This window comes from Sinocyclocheilus grahami, unplaced genomic scaffold (assembly GCF_001515645.1).
Source record: "Sinocyclocheilus grahami isolate Dianchi unplaced genomic scaffold, SAMN03320097.WGS_v1.1 scaffold645.1, whole genome shotgun sequence".
NCBI classification, from domain to species: Eukaryota; Metazoa; Chordata; class Actinopteri; order Cypriniformes; family Cyprinidae; genus Sinocyclocheilus; species Sinocyclocheilus grahami.
In genome coordinates this window covers 311,823-329,030 of record NW_015505824.1, presented here as the reverse complement: position 1 = coordinate 329,030, position 17,208 = coordinate 311,823, and the positions used below count along the sequence as shown (strand labels likewise).

General features: G+C 37.0%; 1 protein-coding gene across 2 annotated transcripts in view; it reads right to left on the bottom strand.

Annotated features, from left to right (window-relative positions):
• LOC107558429 (kin of IRRE-like protein 1) overlaps nucleotides 1-17,208 on the bottom strand; it is a 42,432-nt gene that overhangs the window by 9,238 nt on the left and 15,986 nt on the right. For both annotated transcript variants that reach the window (XM_016242091.1, XM_016242092.1), the window contains exons 2-8: nucleotides 8,718-8,867; nucleotides 6,672-6,821; nucleotides 6,321-6,478; nucleotides 4,744-4,894; nucleotides 3,197-3,302; nucleotides 2,807-2,955; nucleotides 391-518 (exon numbers count right to left, since the gene is read on the bottom strand). In XM_016242091.1, the coding sequence (XP_016097577.1) occupies nucleotides 391-518; nucleotides 2,807-2,955; nucleotides 3,197-3,302; nucleotides 4,744-4,894; nucleotides 6,321-6,478; nucleotides 6,672-6,821; nucleotides 8,718-8,867 (992 nt within the window). The remainder of the gene's footprint in view (nucleotides 1-390; nucleotides 519-2,806; nucleotides 2,956-3,196; nucleotides 3,303-4,743; nucleotides 4,895-6,320; nucleotides 6,479-6,671; nucleotides 6,822-8,717; nucleotides 8,868-17,208) is intronic.

Here is a 17,208-nt window from a genome sequence, read left to right as displayed (position 1 = left end):
GGAAAGTAGTTTTTACATACAAAAACTATGTAAAACCTGTTCACTGTAGACATAATACATAAAAAGTAATAAATACAAATATAAATAAAAACTAAGAAAAAATAAGACATAAAAAAGAAACAACTGGAACGAAGGATTGCAGCTTCAACATCAAAACACAGTTGGAAGATAAATATAGAAGAGAAACAGAGCCAAGAAAAGAAGGACACATATGGAGAACACTCACTGAAGAGAGATAAAAAGTCAGAGGGAAAATGTCATAGTCAGATAAAAAAGTAAACTGTTGAGAAAAAAGTTATTGCCTATTTCTTAGTAAGAGAGAAGAAAGAAAAAACTGAGCACGTAACAGAAAGAAGGTTTTACTAATCAGACCCACAAGCAGATGCTCACCATGCTTGAACCCTTTTTTGTCCAGGTTAGTGTGAGGGGAGGATTTCCTGCCCACTTGCAATTTAAAGTGACGTCCGAGTCTACATCCACCGTTACTGGTTTAGGCTCGACAACCAGGATAGGACCAACTGCATGAAACCGAGGTTAAAAACAGGTCAGGTTTTTGCATTTTATATGATTATTTATATGACAACTATGATGACTCCCAACACAGACAAATTCAACAAGAGATGTAGACAGACAGACGACAGACAGACAGACAGACAGACAGACAGACAGATAGATAGAGGGGTTAAAGCAAAAAACCATGTAAACGACTGTGGCAACTTTAACATTTGAAAGGATACTATGGTAAAGTTATTGCTTTCCTTATTCAAACTAGGTTTTTTTCATGAATATATGGTTGACCTGAAGAATGAAAGCTATATCATACACTTGGAAAATTATGAGCTATATCACTGCTTATCGACACTAGGGGTGTGACAATACACTTAGCTCACGAGATGAGACAAAATACAGATACTTACAATATTTTAATACTATTTTTAAGAAATTTTCAGTGACAAAATATTTGTCTTTTAATTACAAAAAGTAAAACAATGCAGTTGTATTTTGAAATAGGCTATTTTAACTAATCTAGGGCTGTGACTAATGATTATTTTGCTAATCAAGTAATCTACTGATTATTTTGACAACTGAGTAATCTGATATTTTTAGTAACACAAATAAACCTAAGTGAAAACCAGGCTTTAGTATGACTAAACTAACGATGAGGCAATAATAATTGGCTCAAATAAAGTATCAAAACCAAGTAATTACATGGTTTTATTGAACAACACTGTTAAAATCCATAATGTAATATTCCTATACACATAATATGAACATAACAAACTTATGTATATAATGCATTATAACAAATACCTGCAGAGTGCGCCAACGGCCTGGTGACATTTCACTTTACAGCGTGATTAAACGATGTTTAAATCTCAGAAACTTTTATTTTGAAATCGGGATCTACAATAAATGGCATATTTAGAAATATGATGTATTTTCCTGTGTTGGCAAAGGTTTATAAATGATTACAAATCTATTGAGAAAATGCACAGTTTTCCCAGATGAACATTAAGCAATTCAAATTCACAACATACGACGAGTTGAGCCCCTTTCACACATACAGTCTTTACTGGTAAATTACCGGTAAGTTACCATTAAGAGACGTTGTGTGAACAGGACCTTTTCAAAAATCCCGGTAAATTTGTTCTGGCAATCATATCGTTCTTAGGGAGATGACATGATACCTCTGAGCTGTTTACATAGCTCCGCTGCTTTTTTAATTAGTTTTTCTATGTAAATATGCACTAGATAGACATCTTTGAACATTGCGCCTCCCAGCTTTTTCAACGTGTCGTGCTTCTCCATTCATCAGGGTTAGCTCCGCTGCTTTTTTAATTAGTTTTTCTATGTAAATATGCACTAGATAGACATCTTTGAACATTGCGCCTCCCAGCTTCAACGTGTCGTGCTTCTCCATTCATCAGGGCTGCGACTCTGCAGTTGGATACTATTATGCGCGTCTAGTGTTTATAAGAGCAAAAAAAGCTGTGCTCCTCTCATACATTGGTGATATCAACAATTTTTTTTTTAAATGTAGGATTATTTTTTTCCGCAGCCAAACGCTGCATGCCAGAGAACTTTAAGCCCTGTAGATAGATAGATAGATAGATAGATAGATAGATAGATAGATAGATAGATAGATAGACAGATAGACAGATAGATAGATAGATTTCAGTTCAAGTTTATTTTATTTCATAACCTATAATTATATTCTATAATAACCCTGGGGCTGAATTAGTTTGATTTAATTTAAGATAGATATTAGACAGACAGATTATTGATAGACAGATATAATAATATATGTCTTAAGTCGTTGGGGTATATTTTTAGCAATAGCCAAAAAAACATTGTATGGGTCAAAATTCTCGCTTTTTCTTTTTTCTTTTATGCCAAAAATCATTAGGATATTAAGTAAAGATCATGTTCCATGAAGATATTTAGTAAATTTCCTACTGTAAATATATCAAAACTTACTTTAATTTTTTTTTGCACCCTCAGTTTCCAGATTTTCAAATAGTTGTATCTCAGCCAAATATTGTCCTATCCTAACAAACCATACATCAATGGAAATCTTATTTATTATTTATTGAGATGTATAAATCTCCATTTAAAAAAATTGACCCTTATGACTGGTTTTGTGGTCCAGGGTCACATATATTACACTATACTGACACAGTGGAGACAAACAGCTTTAATTACTAGTCAATTTAATTACTAGGTAATCTGCGTATTAATTTTCACCTTAAGATATTCTAGGCTAGGCTGCAAGCTTTACACACTGAATTTCGGAGTTAATACTCACAGTGGACATCGACGAGTATACTGACGTTTGTGCTACCTACAGCATTGAACACTTGGCAGGACACAGGCTCAGTGAAGAAAGAGTGATCAGCCTTGGTGACAAAAACACTCTCTCTCGCCCCCTGTATGACCACACCTCCTTTTGCCCACCTAGCAAAGCCAAAAAGAGCCAATCAGTGATGCATAAGCAGATATATTAAGACTGACCCATGAAGCATGTACAGAACGGAATTCAACGGTACAACAGCTGTAACAGAAAATAATTGAAGATATATGGGGCTTAATACTACTTAAAGGACGTCTTTATCTCCCTGATAAAACAAGTCATTAATTTTTCATCTCAGAAAGTAAAAGGAACCACTTTAAGCATCACATTTAGTAAGAGACATACTTATAACCCATAACAGGTGGGTTGGCAGTAGCTTGGCATGTGAAGGTCACTCTCTCTCCTTCCAATACAGAGCGAGGCTCAATGGATAACGTCACCACCGGTGGGTCTGCAGAGAGCATTCAGAATACATAATAAAGCCATAGCCATTCATTAGAGCAAAGGCACATTGAAGAACTGACAGTAAGGAGCTGGAGTGGACTGAAGCCGTGGAAGTCAACGCAAGGGTAACTACTAATATAGTGTCCAAACACAGATGAACGTCACGGTTCCTCCTAATGCTCCTTGCTATCTACTTAAAGGGATTTAAACCTCTTAGAAGGTTTTAAATGTGCTATATTCTCTAAAGCTGCTTTAGAACAGTTTGTCCTATCTTGTGGGTTGAGAAGACGGTCCACGAATACAGCACCGCCTGGCTAGATGTGGGAGGTCCTTCTCTCTCACATTTCTCTTCCTACACTGTAACATATGTTTGGTCAGGTAGCCTAAAAATGTGTTTCACATGGTAACATCTAAATTAACATGTATTATTCAAGTCAAAAATATTATTTAATATGACTCAATCCACCTGACTAAATTAGGTTACACCAACAAAATAACCTCTTAGAAGGTTTTAAATGTGCTATATTCTCTAAAGCTGCTTTAGAACAGTTTGTCCTATCTTGTGGGTTGAGAAGACGGTCCACGAATACAGCACCGCCTGGCTAGATGTGGGAGGTCCTTCTCTCTCACATTTCTCTTCCTACACTGTAACATATGTTTGGTCAGGTAGCCTAAAAATGTGTTTCACATGGTAACATCTAAATTAACAATTAGGTTACACCAACAAAATAAATTTTAAGAGTTAGATCAAGCCCTGTATGTACAATTTTTTTTAAATGTTTTTGAGAAAAGTCTCTTGTGCACCTCCTAGTGCTGTATTCATTTGTTTCAAAAATACAGCAAAACAGTAATTTTGTGAAAAATTATTATAATATAAAATAACTGTTTTCCATTTTAATGTACTTTAAAATGTCATTTATTCCTGTGATGATTAAGTAGAATTTTCAGCATCATTACTCCAGTCTTCAGTGTCACATGATCCTTCAGAAATCATTCTAATATGCTGATTTGCTGATCAAGAAACAATTATTATTATCAATGTTGTAAACAATTACTTGCTTAATATTTTTGTGGAAACCATGATACATTTTTTTTAAAGATTCTTTGATGAATAGAAAGTTCTAAAGGACAGAATTTATTTGAAATATAAAATAAATTTTCTCTAAAAATGTCTTTACTGTCACTTTTTATTTTCTTTCAAAAATAATGCTGTTTTTATTTTTTACACATTTTTGAATGATAGTGTATGGATGGTAAAAACAATTGCTTGATTATTTATTTTAATTATTAATTTTCAATGTAGTTTTGGATGTCTAAAATAGCTATTTTTCACATTGCATAGTAAACAAAATAAAATAAAATAATTTAGGCACCGTTGGCTTCCTCCTAAATTCCTCTTTCCTCATAAATTTTACTGAAGCTTCAAGCTTGAAGGGTTCTAGACTTACGGTGTACATTGAGGGTGATGGTGGCCCGTTTGCCCATCAGCACAGCCAGGTTAGTAGCAACACAGGTAAAGTTCTTCCCCGTGTCTGTATCTACTGGTGAAATGGGCAGGTAACTGTGTGTGGTCACGCGTTTCCTGTCTGGAAGCACCTCCTACACAACAAACGACACTGTTAATACCATTGTGCTGAGTACATATGCTATCATACTAGTGTAGTAAAAATTAGGTATCTTGGAAAGCAGGGTGGCCGATGGCCGATATAAAGCCGATATAATTTTATTTATTTTCATTTATATTTAAGAAATCTGAATCATTTGTAAATGGATTAAAAATAATTGTGTAAAATAAACATACTTAAGACAAAGCATTTTTCACAAATAAATATTTAATAAAAATCTCATTAAAAAGGAAGTAAATGCTGTAACCAACAGGGCACTCAGTATTCTGGGAAGTTTGTGTGCATTGGGAATCTTTTTTTTTTATTTTTTTAAATAAAGCCAAGGTAACACTCATTTTACAAACAGCACGCAATGAAAAAAACATGAATATGACAGTGGGCAAATGTATAAAGTGCAGCATAATTTGAAATCACTAGTTTAAAGTTTGTAGATCGCGCGTCTCCAGTCAAGCCGAACTCTCCTCCTGTCCACATTCAATTTGCACGGACCGACCGTCACACAGAGAACACGCAATCATGCAGGATACAAATGCACACTTCACAAGATCTCAACTAGATTCGACTAAGTCTGCAAGGTTTGTGAAATTAAATGTTCATTAGTCATTCAAAGATTTGTTTAAATGATATCAATCATAAATTTGCTGAATGCTGACGGCAAATGAGAAATTATTATAGTGTTTGACTTTCTATTACTAATAATATTAAAGCAATCGTTATAATACTTTTTTGTATACATTTTAATTCCTTTGTTTAACAGTTCTGATTATTAGATAGACTTCTATCCATATTAGGCAGAACTGAACGACGACAGCGAACAAGAGGGAGAATGTGAGCGGTGTGCGCGGTGTTCCTGCCTCGAACACATCGGCCAAACAGAAAAACTTATCGGCCGATGCCGATATTTGAAAAATGCCAAAATGCCAACAAATGCCAAAAATCGGCAAGGCCGATATATCGGTCGACAAACTCATGCTTGTTTCACTTTACATTTACATTTATGCTGAGATGATTACACAAGAACATTAAATGATCTTATTTGCATCATTAATGCATGTTTCTGGACTTGTGCACAATTAACCAATTTTATTCCAAAAGGAAAAATTGTGTTCAATTTATTCAAAATGTAATAATTAGTTTTCAAAATGACTTTGCTCACCCATCTTTCACTATCTAATGAATTCCTCAAAGGCAAAATAAAATCTCTCCCTAAATTTTCTTCTTACACAATATCCTGTAACAATCATATTATATTATGAATATACATTAGGTTGCGAATACAGTTTCATGTTGATTTCAATATCTTTTTGTCTTTGCTGAGGAGTGAGTCACGTGGTTGTGAATGAAATGAGCACTCATACTAGTCAAAACGTTGTGTATGAGTGTGTGTGTGTGTATCTCACCGTGGTGCTGATGGCCCCCTCTATCGGCAGGCCGTCTTTCTGCCACTCTATGACAGAGGCGGGTTTGGCTCCGCGGGACACGCAGGTCATGTTGTGTGGGACCCCCGCTGTGAGGAGGATCTCCGGGGCCCCCTCAATCACCGGCTCATCGGGAGGAACTACACACACAAACACATACGTGTTCAATTATTCAATTATTAATAGCAACATCTCATAAATCTATTCATTTCATAACACATTAACCCATTCATTCCATCATAGCCAACATCTAAAACAACAAGCTTTTAGCATGCATTGACCATTCAGACCCTTTTCTAAGCACACCCACACATTCATACACACAGCACTCACTGAGGACGGTGAGTTTTGCCCGTCGCGAGCGCAGGGCTGCCTCCGTGGCCTGGCACTCGTAGAGAGAATCATCTGAGAGTTCAGCAGCTGAGATCTCCAGATTATACTGCCCAACATCCACCAGCCGCAACACACGATACCGCGGCCAGGCTGCAAGAGACATGCACACACAGACCAGACCATGACTTGTCACTTTTAGTGATGATTTGGAGATAGATATGCTGCGTTTGAGACAAGGTTGGATGTGGGAACTTTCAAGTGGAAATGACCCACTTCCAACATCAACGATTTCCAGTCAATTACACGTCACGTTCACATGTTGACCACATTATGTTGCCATGACACAACAAGACACAACGAGAGCATTTTATGTTTTTGTGTCAATTATGGCAAAAACTGAAAACAATTAACATAAAATGCTGCCATTTGTTTTGAAAATAGATGACGAAAAGCAAATTAACACTAATTGTTATAAGTTATCTCCACATTATGCTCATTGGAACAGTCTCGCTGAGGTCGGGGTTGATCGATCTGCCCCGAGTTCACAGGTCAGATGTCCGACTTCAAGTGGCATTCTAGACGTTATTTCCAAGTAGGAGGTAGGACAAATCCAAATTTTGAGTTGTCTGGAACACACCAATAATCTTCATTTCAACACAAATACACACTAAATCATGAAGAGTGAGTGGTCTGATTGGTTTTTAGTGTGGTGCTATGCGGTTTCTAGGGTGTTCTGGTTGGTTAGTGTGCTGCTATGTGCTAGCTAAAATGTTCTGAGTAGTTTTAATTTTAACTTGAGTGTCACTGCATATGAACTGCTCAGTTCATATGGATTAGTTTTACAATCTCTTTATGAATGTTTTGAAGGGTCAAAGTAGTAGTTGCATATATTAATACTTAAATTAATACTTAAAGATCTGATATTTGAAAAAAAAAACTCTGACCCTAAGAAATGGTAACAGTGACATTTGCATACTAACAAGTAAAAAATAAGCATGCAGTGACGTTATCCACCACTGAGAGGCAGTAGAGTTTGGGTAATATATGTTAGCGCTATGTCATGGACATTTCCAGCTTCTGCTGCAAGAGAAATGACAAAAATTCTGCTGCGAGTTACATCACGCATCCCCAACCCACACAGCCCTCTCTCTACTGTGGGACTGAGTTATCAGTATGTGCGGTGCGCATGTATTTCTGCGTGTGCACATTTGTGTATGTGTGTATCTGACTGCAGGATTTGTTCACATGCTTTTATATGAAAGCCACGGGGACAAACCAGTGAAGCATCACAGTGTAAATACAACTACACTCAGTCAAAGTGAGAGAGCAAGAGAGAGAAATCTTCCTCATGCCTTTTAACGAATCTGGCGAATGCAGCAAATGTAGTTTATCAGGTCCACATTTCTCTATTTATAATGGCAGAGGTTAAAAATACCACATCCTGCCCTCACTGTTCTCATGACAGTCCACAAGGAGTGAGAAAAGATGAGCTAGTGGAGCAGAAAGCAAAAGAGCAAAGGGGAAAAGAGGACAAAATTGAGACAGAAAACAAGCAAACAGGCAAACACAGAAAACTGAGAAAGATGAGAGATGAAACTGAAAGTATACACAGGGAAAACAGAAAAGTAAGAAAGCAAGAAATACAAGTAAGAAATATACACATTCTTAATTTTTCTGAAGAAAATGTGTTGCTTACCAAGGTGTCTTGGGTGGTTTTAGTGTGTTATGTGGTTAAATAGAGTACAAAAGTTAGAAAAATCAAACAAGAAACCTGTAAAATAGTGAGACAGATCAGAGATGAAACTGAAAGAGTGTACATAGAAAAAACGAAAAAAGTACTAAGAAAGAAAGAAAGGTTAAACAGTTTCTAAGGTGTCCTAGGCTGTTTTTAGTGTATTGCTACATGGATGAGGAGAGGACAAAAGTGGAAAATAGTGAAAAATATGAAAGCAAGGAAACATGGAAAATTGTGAAAAACACGAAAGAACAAATAAAAAGGGGAAAAGCACATACAGAAAGAAAGAGCGAGCACTGTATATCACTGACCCCGGAGGTCTTCTCCAATGCCTAAGGCCAGTCCATCTTTGGTCCACTGCACAATGCCTGAATAGTTGAAGACCACGCAGGACAGGACCACCCTCTGGCCCAAAACCACTGACTGGTCTGCAGGCTCCTGAGAGAACCGCGCCGTCCGCACTGAAACACAATATACAAGCATAACAGTACAATTACTGAAAGATCTGAGGCTCTAGTTCGGTCTACTTTATGTGTTCAATGCTGTGAAGGGTAAAACGCAACAATATCATACTTAAACCTTGAACCTGGTTTAACCTGGAGTCTTTAGCAGCATTAACATTCTACTAAACTTCTCCTTTTGTGTTCCATGGAAGAAAGTCAGTCTTGGAATGACATGAGGGAGAGTCAATGATGGCAATTTATTTAGAGAATTTCAAACTAAAACTGAGAGTGGTAAAAGTTAAGTCTGTGACAGACTAAACGTAAGAGCCAATGACTGAAACGCAGCATTACACCTACATCCACTGAGCAGCTTCACTCTTACAATCACTCTTCTGAGTAAGTCAGTGTGGTTCCTTGGAAGAAGAAACGTGTCCCTTGATACCAAATTCCAGACACATTTCTTCACCCGCAAAGCATGGTATCCACCAGAGTTCCTCTCTTTCTCTGACACACAGGAGGACATTTGATACTCCAGACAAGCCTGAGTCTCCAGCTTGAAGAACTGACTTACAATGAAAGCTTTCATTCAGAGCCTGAGTTGTGGATCTTTAATTGGACTGAAATCAAGAATGTTGTAAATTAAGTAAGGGCAACTCATATTTTCCCTGCATTCTTCTTTTCTTCGCTCAATGCTTCTCTCTTTCTTTCCTCCCTTTTTCCAAGTCCATCAGGAAGCAGTTTGCAACCTTCCTTGTTCACTTTTTCTTTCTTCCTTTAAAAATATGAAAGTCCTGTCATCATTTTTATCCACCCTCACATTGCCATATAACATTTTTTCTTCTGTAGAACACAAAAAGAGAACTTGTGAAGTGTGCCAGTTTCTCTTTTCCATGCAGGAATGGGGACTTGAAGGGATAGTTCACCCAAAAATGTGTGTGTGTGTGTGTGTGTGTGTGTGAGAGAGAGAGAGTGTGAGTAAATAATGTTAGAATTTTCAATTTTGAAATGAACTATTTCTTTAAGTTTATTAGATTGAAAATTGACACAATAGTAAATCAGAACAGTATCACAAAAGCTGGTGCATACAACTTGTGTGCTATATTTGAAGCTGTATGTGTGAGATATTGAGCTGTTTAATGTTGTTACTGATCAGTCTTCCTCTCCAGTGAGTTAAGAACATCTGTGACTGGATCATCGAGTGAGTTGAGCTTTAGAACCAGATGAGTCTGATTCATGAACAAATCATTCTGACTGTTTTTGTGAACCAGATCAACTGATTCAGGACTCAAATTATTTATGGATCACTAAATAATGGTGTCACGATTTTCAGTGAATATTAGAACAACTTAAGTTTTAGTTTGTTTCTCACACAAAGCTATCGTATGGCTTCAAACCAGTGTTGTTATTGTTAATTAAAGCTAAAACGATTAAATTTTTTTTATTAAAATTAAATTAAATTTTTTATTAAATTTAAATTAAAATATAATAAAATGTAAATATTACACAAAATATCTAGTATCTAGTAAATATTAGATAAATAACATATAAATATTAGATGAAAACCTTATAAAAAAATTTAATGTTGCCCTGGCAACTAAGTTTAAATAAATAAGTTTATGGTACTATAATAGATATAAATAATACTAAAATAACACTAGATGTCTTTCCCTACCTGTATGCATTTCTTTTGTGTGCAGAACAAAAAAGAACTAATTTTGACGAACGTTGGGGACCAAACAACATTCGACTCTCTAGTGAGATGAGAACTTCTGTGAATGGATCATAAAGTCAGCGAGTTGAACCTGAGAACCAGAATCATGAATGAATCATTCTGAATAGTTTTGTGAACCAGATCAAATGATTCACTGCAAAGATCAAGACTCAAAAACACAAAATTATTTATGAATGCGGGTGTCACAATTTTCATTATAACGATTTCAATTTTTGTCTGTTTCTCACACATGTTATTAACATGGCTTCAAACCAGTGTTGTTATTATTAACTAAAACTATTCAAAATAATTCCCGTTAACTGAAATAATAAGCTGAAATAAAACAAAATATAAATAAACAAAAATTTGAAATGTTGCTTTGGCAACAAAGCACATCACACAAATATTCAAATTAAAAGAGAAAATTGGAAATATAAAAATAAAAGCCTATTGGAAAATATTCATAAATACTATAATAGTATATAAATAATGCTAAACTAACACAATTTCAAGCATCATGTCACATGTTTGTGATACGTTTATAGTTCATTTGTGTCCATTATAAAGCTTGAAACGCCATTCAGTGATATTGCATGGAAAAGATCAACCAGCACAGTCTTCAGTATTTCTCCTTTTGTGTTCCACTAAAGGCATGAGGGTGAGTAAATGAAGACAGAATTAACTTTTCCTTTAACTTCACATTCCTATGGGAATCCCTGGTAATGCCATCATCTAGTTTGGGGCAATATTAGCAAGAACAACCGTTACTTTTGATCCGTTTTGTCATTTTTGAACAATTCCTTGCAGTTATCTATCCTTGTTTAAATACATTTTTCTCTCCCCAGCTCTGCCTTCTATTTCTGTGGTCTTTCTCTCTGGTTGGAGGGGGTTTGGAGGCACGCTGTCACAATCCATTTATCACATTAAATATCAGCCTTCTAGCCCTCTCTTGTTCTCTCGTCTCTCATCCCTCCAGCATTCCTCTGTAGGTCCCCATCTCTCTCAGTTTCTTAACAACTGGCATATGCCCACTCATCCCCCCATGACCCCATCCCTCTCTCTTCCTCTCTGTTTCTCTCCATGTCTGTTTCCTATCCTTCTCATGCAACATCCATGATCACTTTGGGTGAAATTTAATGAAGGCAAACAAGAGAAAACAATGCTCTAATGACCATAAAAACATAATATATTCTGTAGGATAATGACATTAATATGTTACTCTGGCATCCCAAACTCCTTGTGTAATGCGCTTTGAAAAATATTCACCAAAAGCTTAAAATTTTAGTTTATTTACTCACCCTCATGTCATTGCATACCTGTATGACTGACTTTCTTCTGTAGAACCAGTGTTATTGTTAACTAAATCGCTCTGTGTAATTGAAATGAAGCTGAAATAAAATAAAATATAAACATTAGATGAAAAACTTAAATTAAAAAAATAATTAAACTTAAATTAAAAATAAAATAACTTAACGTTGAAGTACTAAAATGACTAAAACTGAAATAAGAAAAAAAAAATTCAACTATAACAGAAATATAAAAAAAATGAGAAAACATGACAGAAGAAAAAGAAAGTTATGTAGGTATGGAACAACATAAGGGTGAGTAAATTACAAAAATTTCATTTTTGGGCAAACTCAAATTCTTAAGGAATTTGAAAAATTAAATGTGATCAGATTTTCAATTTACAAAAGATGATAAAAAGGGACTCGAGACATCTCAAGGGTCCAGCATATCATAAAGACCTATGGGTGGGCTCCTATGACTTGATCCAGTAAACAACCACCTAACAACGACATAAACACATTCATAAAACACCTTAACAACTGCATTATAACTCAACCACCCACAACATTCCTGCATTGTTTTGCATTGCACGCTCTACATAAAATATAGCACCAAATTATTATAGTTGTTGTTATTATACAACAGGGCAGTATTTGGCCTTCACTAAAATCCATATCTATCCATTAACAGGGAGGTCATGCAACACAATGTGACAAAGCAGTCTACAGCTGCCCGTCCTGTAAAGCAGCAGTGTATTTATGACTCCTTTCTATAGAAGATTACTCAGCTACATTCATCCTCCACCTAAAGGGTTTTGTGCACATAGAAATGTACATTAATAGAATATATTCCTAAAATGAGAGAGCTGGCGGATTAATAACTCTCTGAAGGCTTCGATATGTTTAGAGGAAGTACAAACCTGTGTACAGTATGCGAAAAGCAGTCAAATGAGTAGTACGCATGAAACAGTAGGTGAACAATATGCGGATCCAATATCCGTTGAGACTCTGAGGTGTGCAGCCAAAGAACTCTTTGCTATCCCATGAGGCCACTGGAGCCCAGGAGCTGTCAGATTCAAAAAGCAAAAAAAAAAACAGAAACAAAGGGTGGAGGGGGTAGAGAACTGATTCGAGCAGCTTTGCTATAAGTACCAACAAAGATGTTCCTCATGGTTAAATTGTACTTGTTTAATGTCGGTAGTACGCATGAAACAGTAGGTGAACAATATGCGGATCCAATATCCGTTGAGACTCTGAGGTGTGCAGCAAAAGAACACTTTGCTATCCCATGAGGCCACTGGAGCCCAGGAACTGTCAGATTCAAAAAGCAAAAAAAAACAAAAAACAAAGGGTGGAGGGGGTAGAGAACTGATTCGAGCAGCTTTGCTATAAGTACCAACAAAGATGTTCCTCATGGTTAAATTGTACTTGTTTAATGTCACTCAAACTGTATTTAATTCTACAGCAAAATTATTGATAAAATAACCATAGTGGTCACCTCATACACTTGTACAGTCAAATTAAATAAGGGAATTGTGTGTGTACACTATATAATTCATTATAGTGTGCTTACAGTACTGCAGAGCTCTGCATTGAGTAGTGTTACGGAGATCAGTAAAGTGCAGGATAAGATACTTAGTTCACCCAAAAATGAAAAAAAACTAAAAAAAATTATTCTGCAGAAGACAAACTACTTTTTCTCCGTATAATAAAAGTTAATGGGGTCCTAAACAACATAGCACTACAATGATTTTCATTGTATAGATAAAACCACACACAGAGTGTGACATGGGTCAGACAGAATGATGAAAATATTTTAATTTTTGAGTGAACTATTTAAAGGATTAGTTCACTTCCAGAATAAAAATGTCCAGATAATTTACTCACCCCATATCATCCAAGATGTTCATGTCTTTCTTTCTTCAGTCGCAAAGAAATTAAGGTTTTTGAGGAAAACATTCCAGGATTTTTCTCCATATAATGGACTTCAATAGTGACCAATGGGTTGAAGGTCAAATTGCAGTTTCAATGCAGCTTCAAAGGGCTCTACACGATCCCAGCCGAGGAATATTGGTCTTATCTAGCGAAACGATCTGTCATTTTCTTAAAAAAAAAAAAACAATTCTAAGAACATAATTTAATTGTCAACCATCCATAATCCATAATAACACCCTGTTCTCCTCTCACATCGGAATCCAACAACATATTTGTTTAGAACTGTTTTCAGTTGCTTCAGGAGCTTGATCTGTGCATATTTCTCTCTTGATTCAGACGAGATGACTTTTTCACTGGAGAAAGCAATATTATGGATAAAGAACTTCAGCTGTCTCATTCTGACGACACCTATTCACTGCAGATGATCCATTGGTGAGCAAGTGATATAATGCTAAGTTTCTCCAAATCTGTTCTGATGAAGAAACAAACTCATCTAAATCTTGGATTGCCTTAGGGTGAGTACATTTTCAGCAAATCCTCATTTTTGGGTGAACCTATCCTTTAAACAGCCTCAGCAAAACATAAAACAATTATAAAACTCAAAATTCATAAAAAGAAAAGAAAAAGAAAAGAAATGTTAATTAACAAAAAAAAAATGGAAGTCATTCTTTTAGCCAACCACAGCTTAGTAATTAAATTCTATAAACGTATAGCATTTAAAAACACATGGCATTTATTAAAGAAATATCCTGAAATAGTTCAAGCTTTCGAATCTACCTTCATTATACAGTATATTGTTAACTTGCTTGAATGAATGTCAGTGCTGTTTTATTGTTCCGTTTCATGGGAACTTCGAACTGCGTCCTCTAGGGGTCGCTATGGGGAACGCTTTGACGTGACCCGTGTCTGAAGCATACATTGAAAAACACTAACAACACATTGGCCGGCGACAGCCATGACGTCACTACCGGTGCGACTATAGTATAAATAGGCACCGGGAGAACACATCATCCTCTTCTTCGTCTTCATTGACTGTTTTGTTTGAAGCGTGCATTTCTGTGGTAAGAGCGATCTCTATTCATATCATTATGGCGAGCACTAGCAAAGTGTTTAGAGGATGTGTGCATCCGTGTTGTCGTTGTTTAACATCTGATGACACACACGATCTATGCGTTATTTGTTTGGGCAAAGAGCACGCACGCGATGTCTCCGAGGGGGCAATCGGCATGCACCGCAAGCGTTTTTTCAAGGAAAAAGCTCTGCTCTCGTTTGTCTCTCTTTTCGAGGAAAGAGGGGCAGCCATCTGTTTCCCGCGATTCAGGATCTTTGCCATGCTTCGGACGCAAGCTTCAGACGAAGAAGTGGATGATGTGTTCTCCCGGTGCCTATTTATACTATAGTATATACTATAGTGTCATGGCTGTCGCCGGCCAACGTGTTGTTGGTGTTTTTCAATGTATGCTTCAGACACGGGTCACGACGAGGCATTCCCCATAGCAACCCCTAGAGGACGCAGTTCGAAGTTCCCTACTCAGGGAACCATGGTTACATAAGTAACCTGAGACGTTTTCACTTGTTTACCCAATGCCTATAGCAAAAATATGTTATTTTTATTGGGATGAGTGATTTCATTACATTATATATTTTGACTCAAAACCTCATATTTACTGAGATATAACACTTCTGGCAACTTCCCTTGTGATAACTAGCCCGTCTCCCCTATAAGTGCTCACCACATGAGCTTGTTATTTATGAATCAACCAAAAGGAAGCAAAAAAGGATGATAAAAGAAAAAGAGGAAAGGGGAAAGAGAGAAACACACAGTGGAGATGAGGACAAAAACACAAATACAGAGATGGAGAAAGACGTGGCTGGAGAGGGAGTAAAAGCAAACTAATGAGAGAGGACCTGAGTGAGAGCAAGAGAGGGCTTGTATAGTTTTCATTATGTGGGTTATGCTGCAGACAAATTTAGAGTGTCCTGATTTTCTTGAGTCACTGATCCCTGGGTACCAGCAGTAGTCCGTGTCACACTGCCAACGTCCTGACCGCACAAAGACGTGGTCACACACACACTCCGACCACATTTACACACCACACTCGTGTCAGGAACACACCACTTGACCAACCTGAGAGAACAGCCTCTCATCAAGGGATCGTCGGATTGCAAACCCAGCACACCAGCAAATTCACTTCTGTCAACAAACATAAATCCTGAAGATTATCAGGTTGCACTCCAGGACTAACTGGATCCAATGGAACGCCTTCGGTTATCTATGTTACAGTATGAAAATATTCAAATGAGCAACAAAGACTGAGATGATGTCATTTTAAATCAGGGCTTCTGCAGGATTTTAAAGCTCAAATTTAAGACCTTTAAGACCTGTCCTGCACAAATAAAATTAATACCATAAGCAGGGAAGGGCAGTTTATGCAAGCGCCGGAAGTGATCACTCGCGCGTATACGTCACTCATTGTTTACACAGTGCACAGTCATTGTAGGTACGACGGCTAATCAAAATGGTACTTACTTGCGCTTATCTGGATTGTTCAAACCGACTTAAAACTAAAAGATTAAGTTCTCTCACGCGAACTCATCCGGGAGTGGTGAGTTTCCACGTATTCCCAACTTCTGAGTCTGCTCGCCTGAAGTTATGGTTGATTGCTCTTCGGCTGGATATCAACACACCTCACGCACCGGATGCCGTGCTCGTGCCCAAAGACAGTTGGACATAGTGGTGTATTAGAGGTAAAAAATTATATAAATACTGTTCGGTTTCTGGCACAAACCGATCGTTTTGTGTCTTAGGACATCAATGTGTCGTCACGAGCCGCAGGGTTTAATTTAGATTTGTATGTGCATGTTTTTTTTTTACTCTAATAGATTTTGTTACCATTGCCATGCATTATGACTGATAGACTGCAACGGTTGGAGTTAAAAATCATCAAATGTGTTCTACTGAAGAAACAAAGTCACCTACATCTTGGATGCCCTGGGGGTAAGCAGATACACATCAAATTTTCATTCTTGGGTGAGCTATCCCTTTAACACACCTGATTCAGATAACCAGCTCGTTAGAAGTGAGCTGCATGAACTGTGTTCTGAACGATATAATCCCTACACAGTGTTCTTTGCTCCCTACTCCCTGAGCAGGGGAAATCCGTTGAAGTTTACTTCACTTCGGAACATTCATTCACGGATTTGTGCTGCGCAGTGTCTTCACACACAGACAAAACTTACTAGAGAACTGTGACATAATATACCTCTGTAAATAAATACTATTTAAATTTACATCTCACGCACTTTAATGCCCTTTGTATGGAACATATACGCTCGCTTCGAACTGGATGGTGGAATATCCGGTGATGTCCATTTCGCAGGGCACTTACTGTCGAATCGAACAAACGTCGCACGTGATAAGAGATAC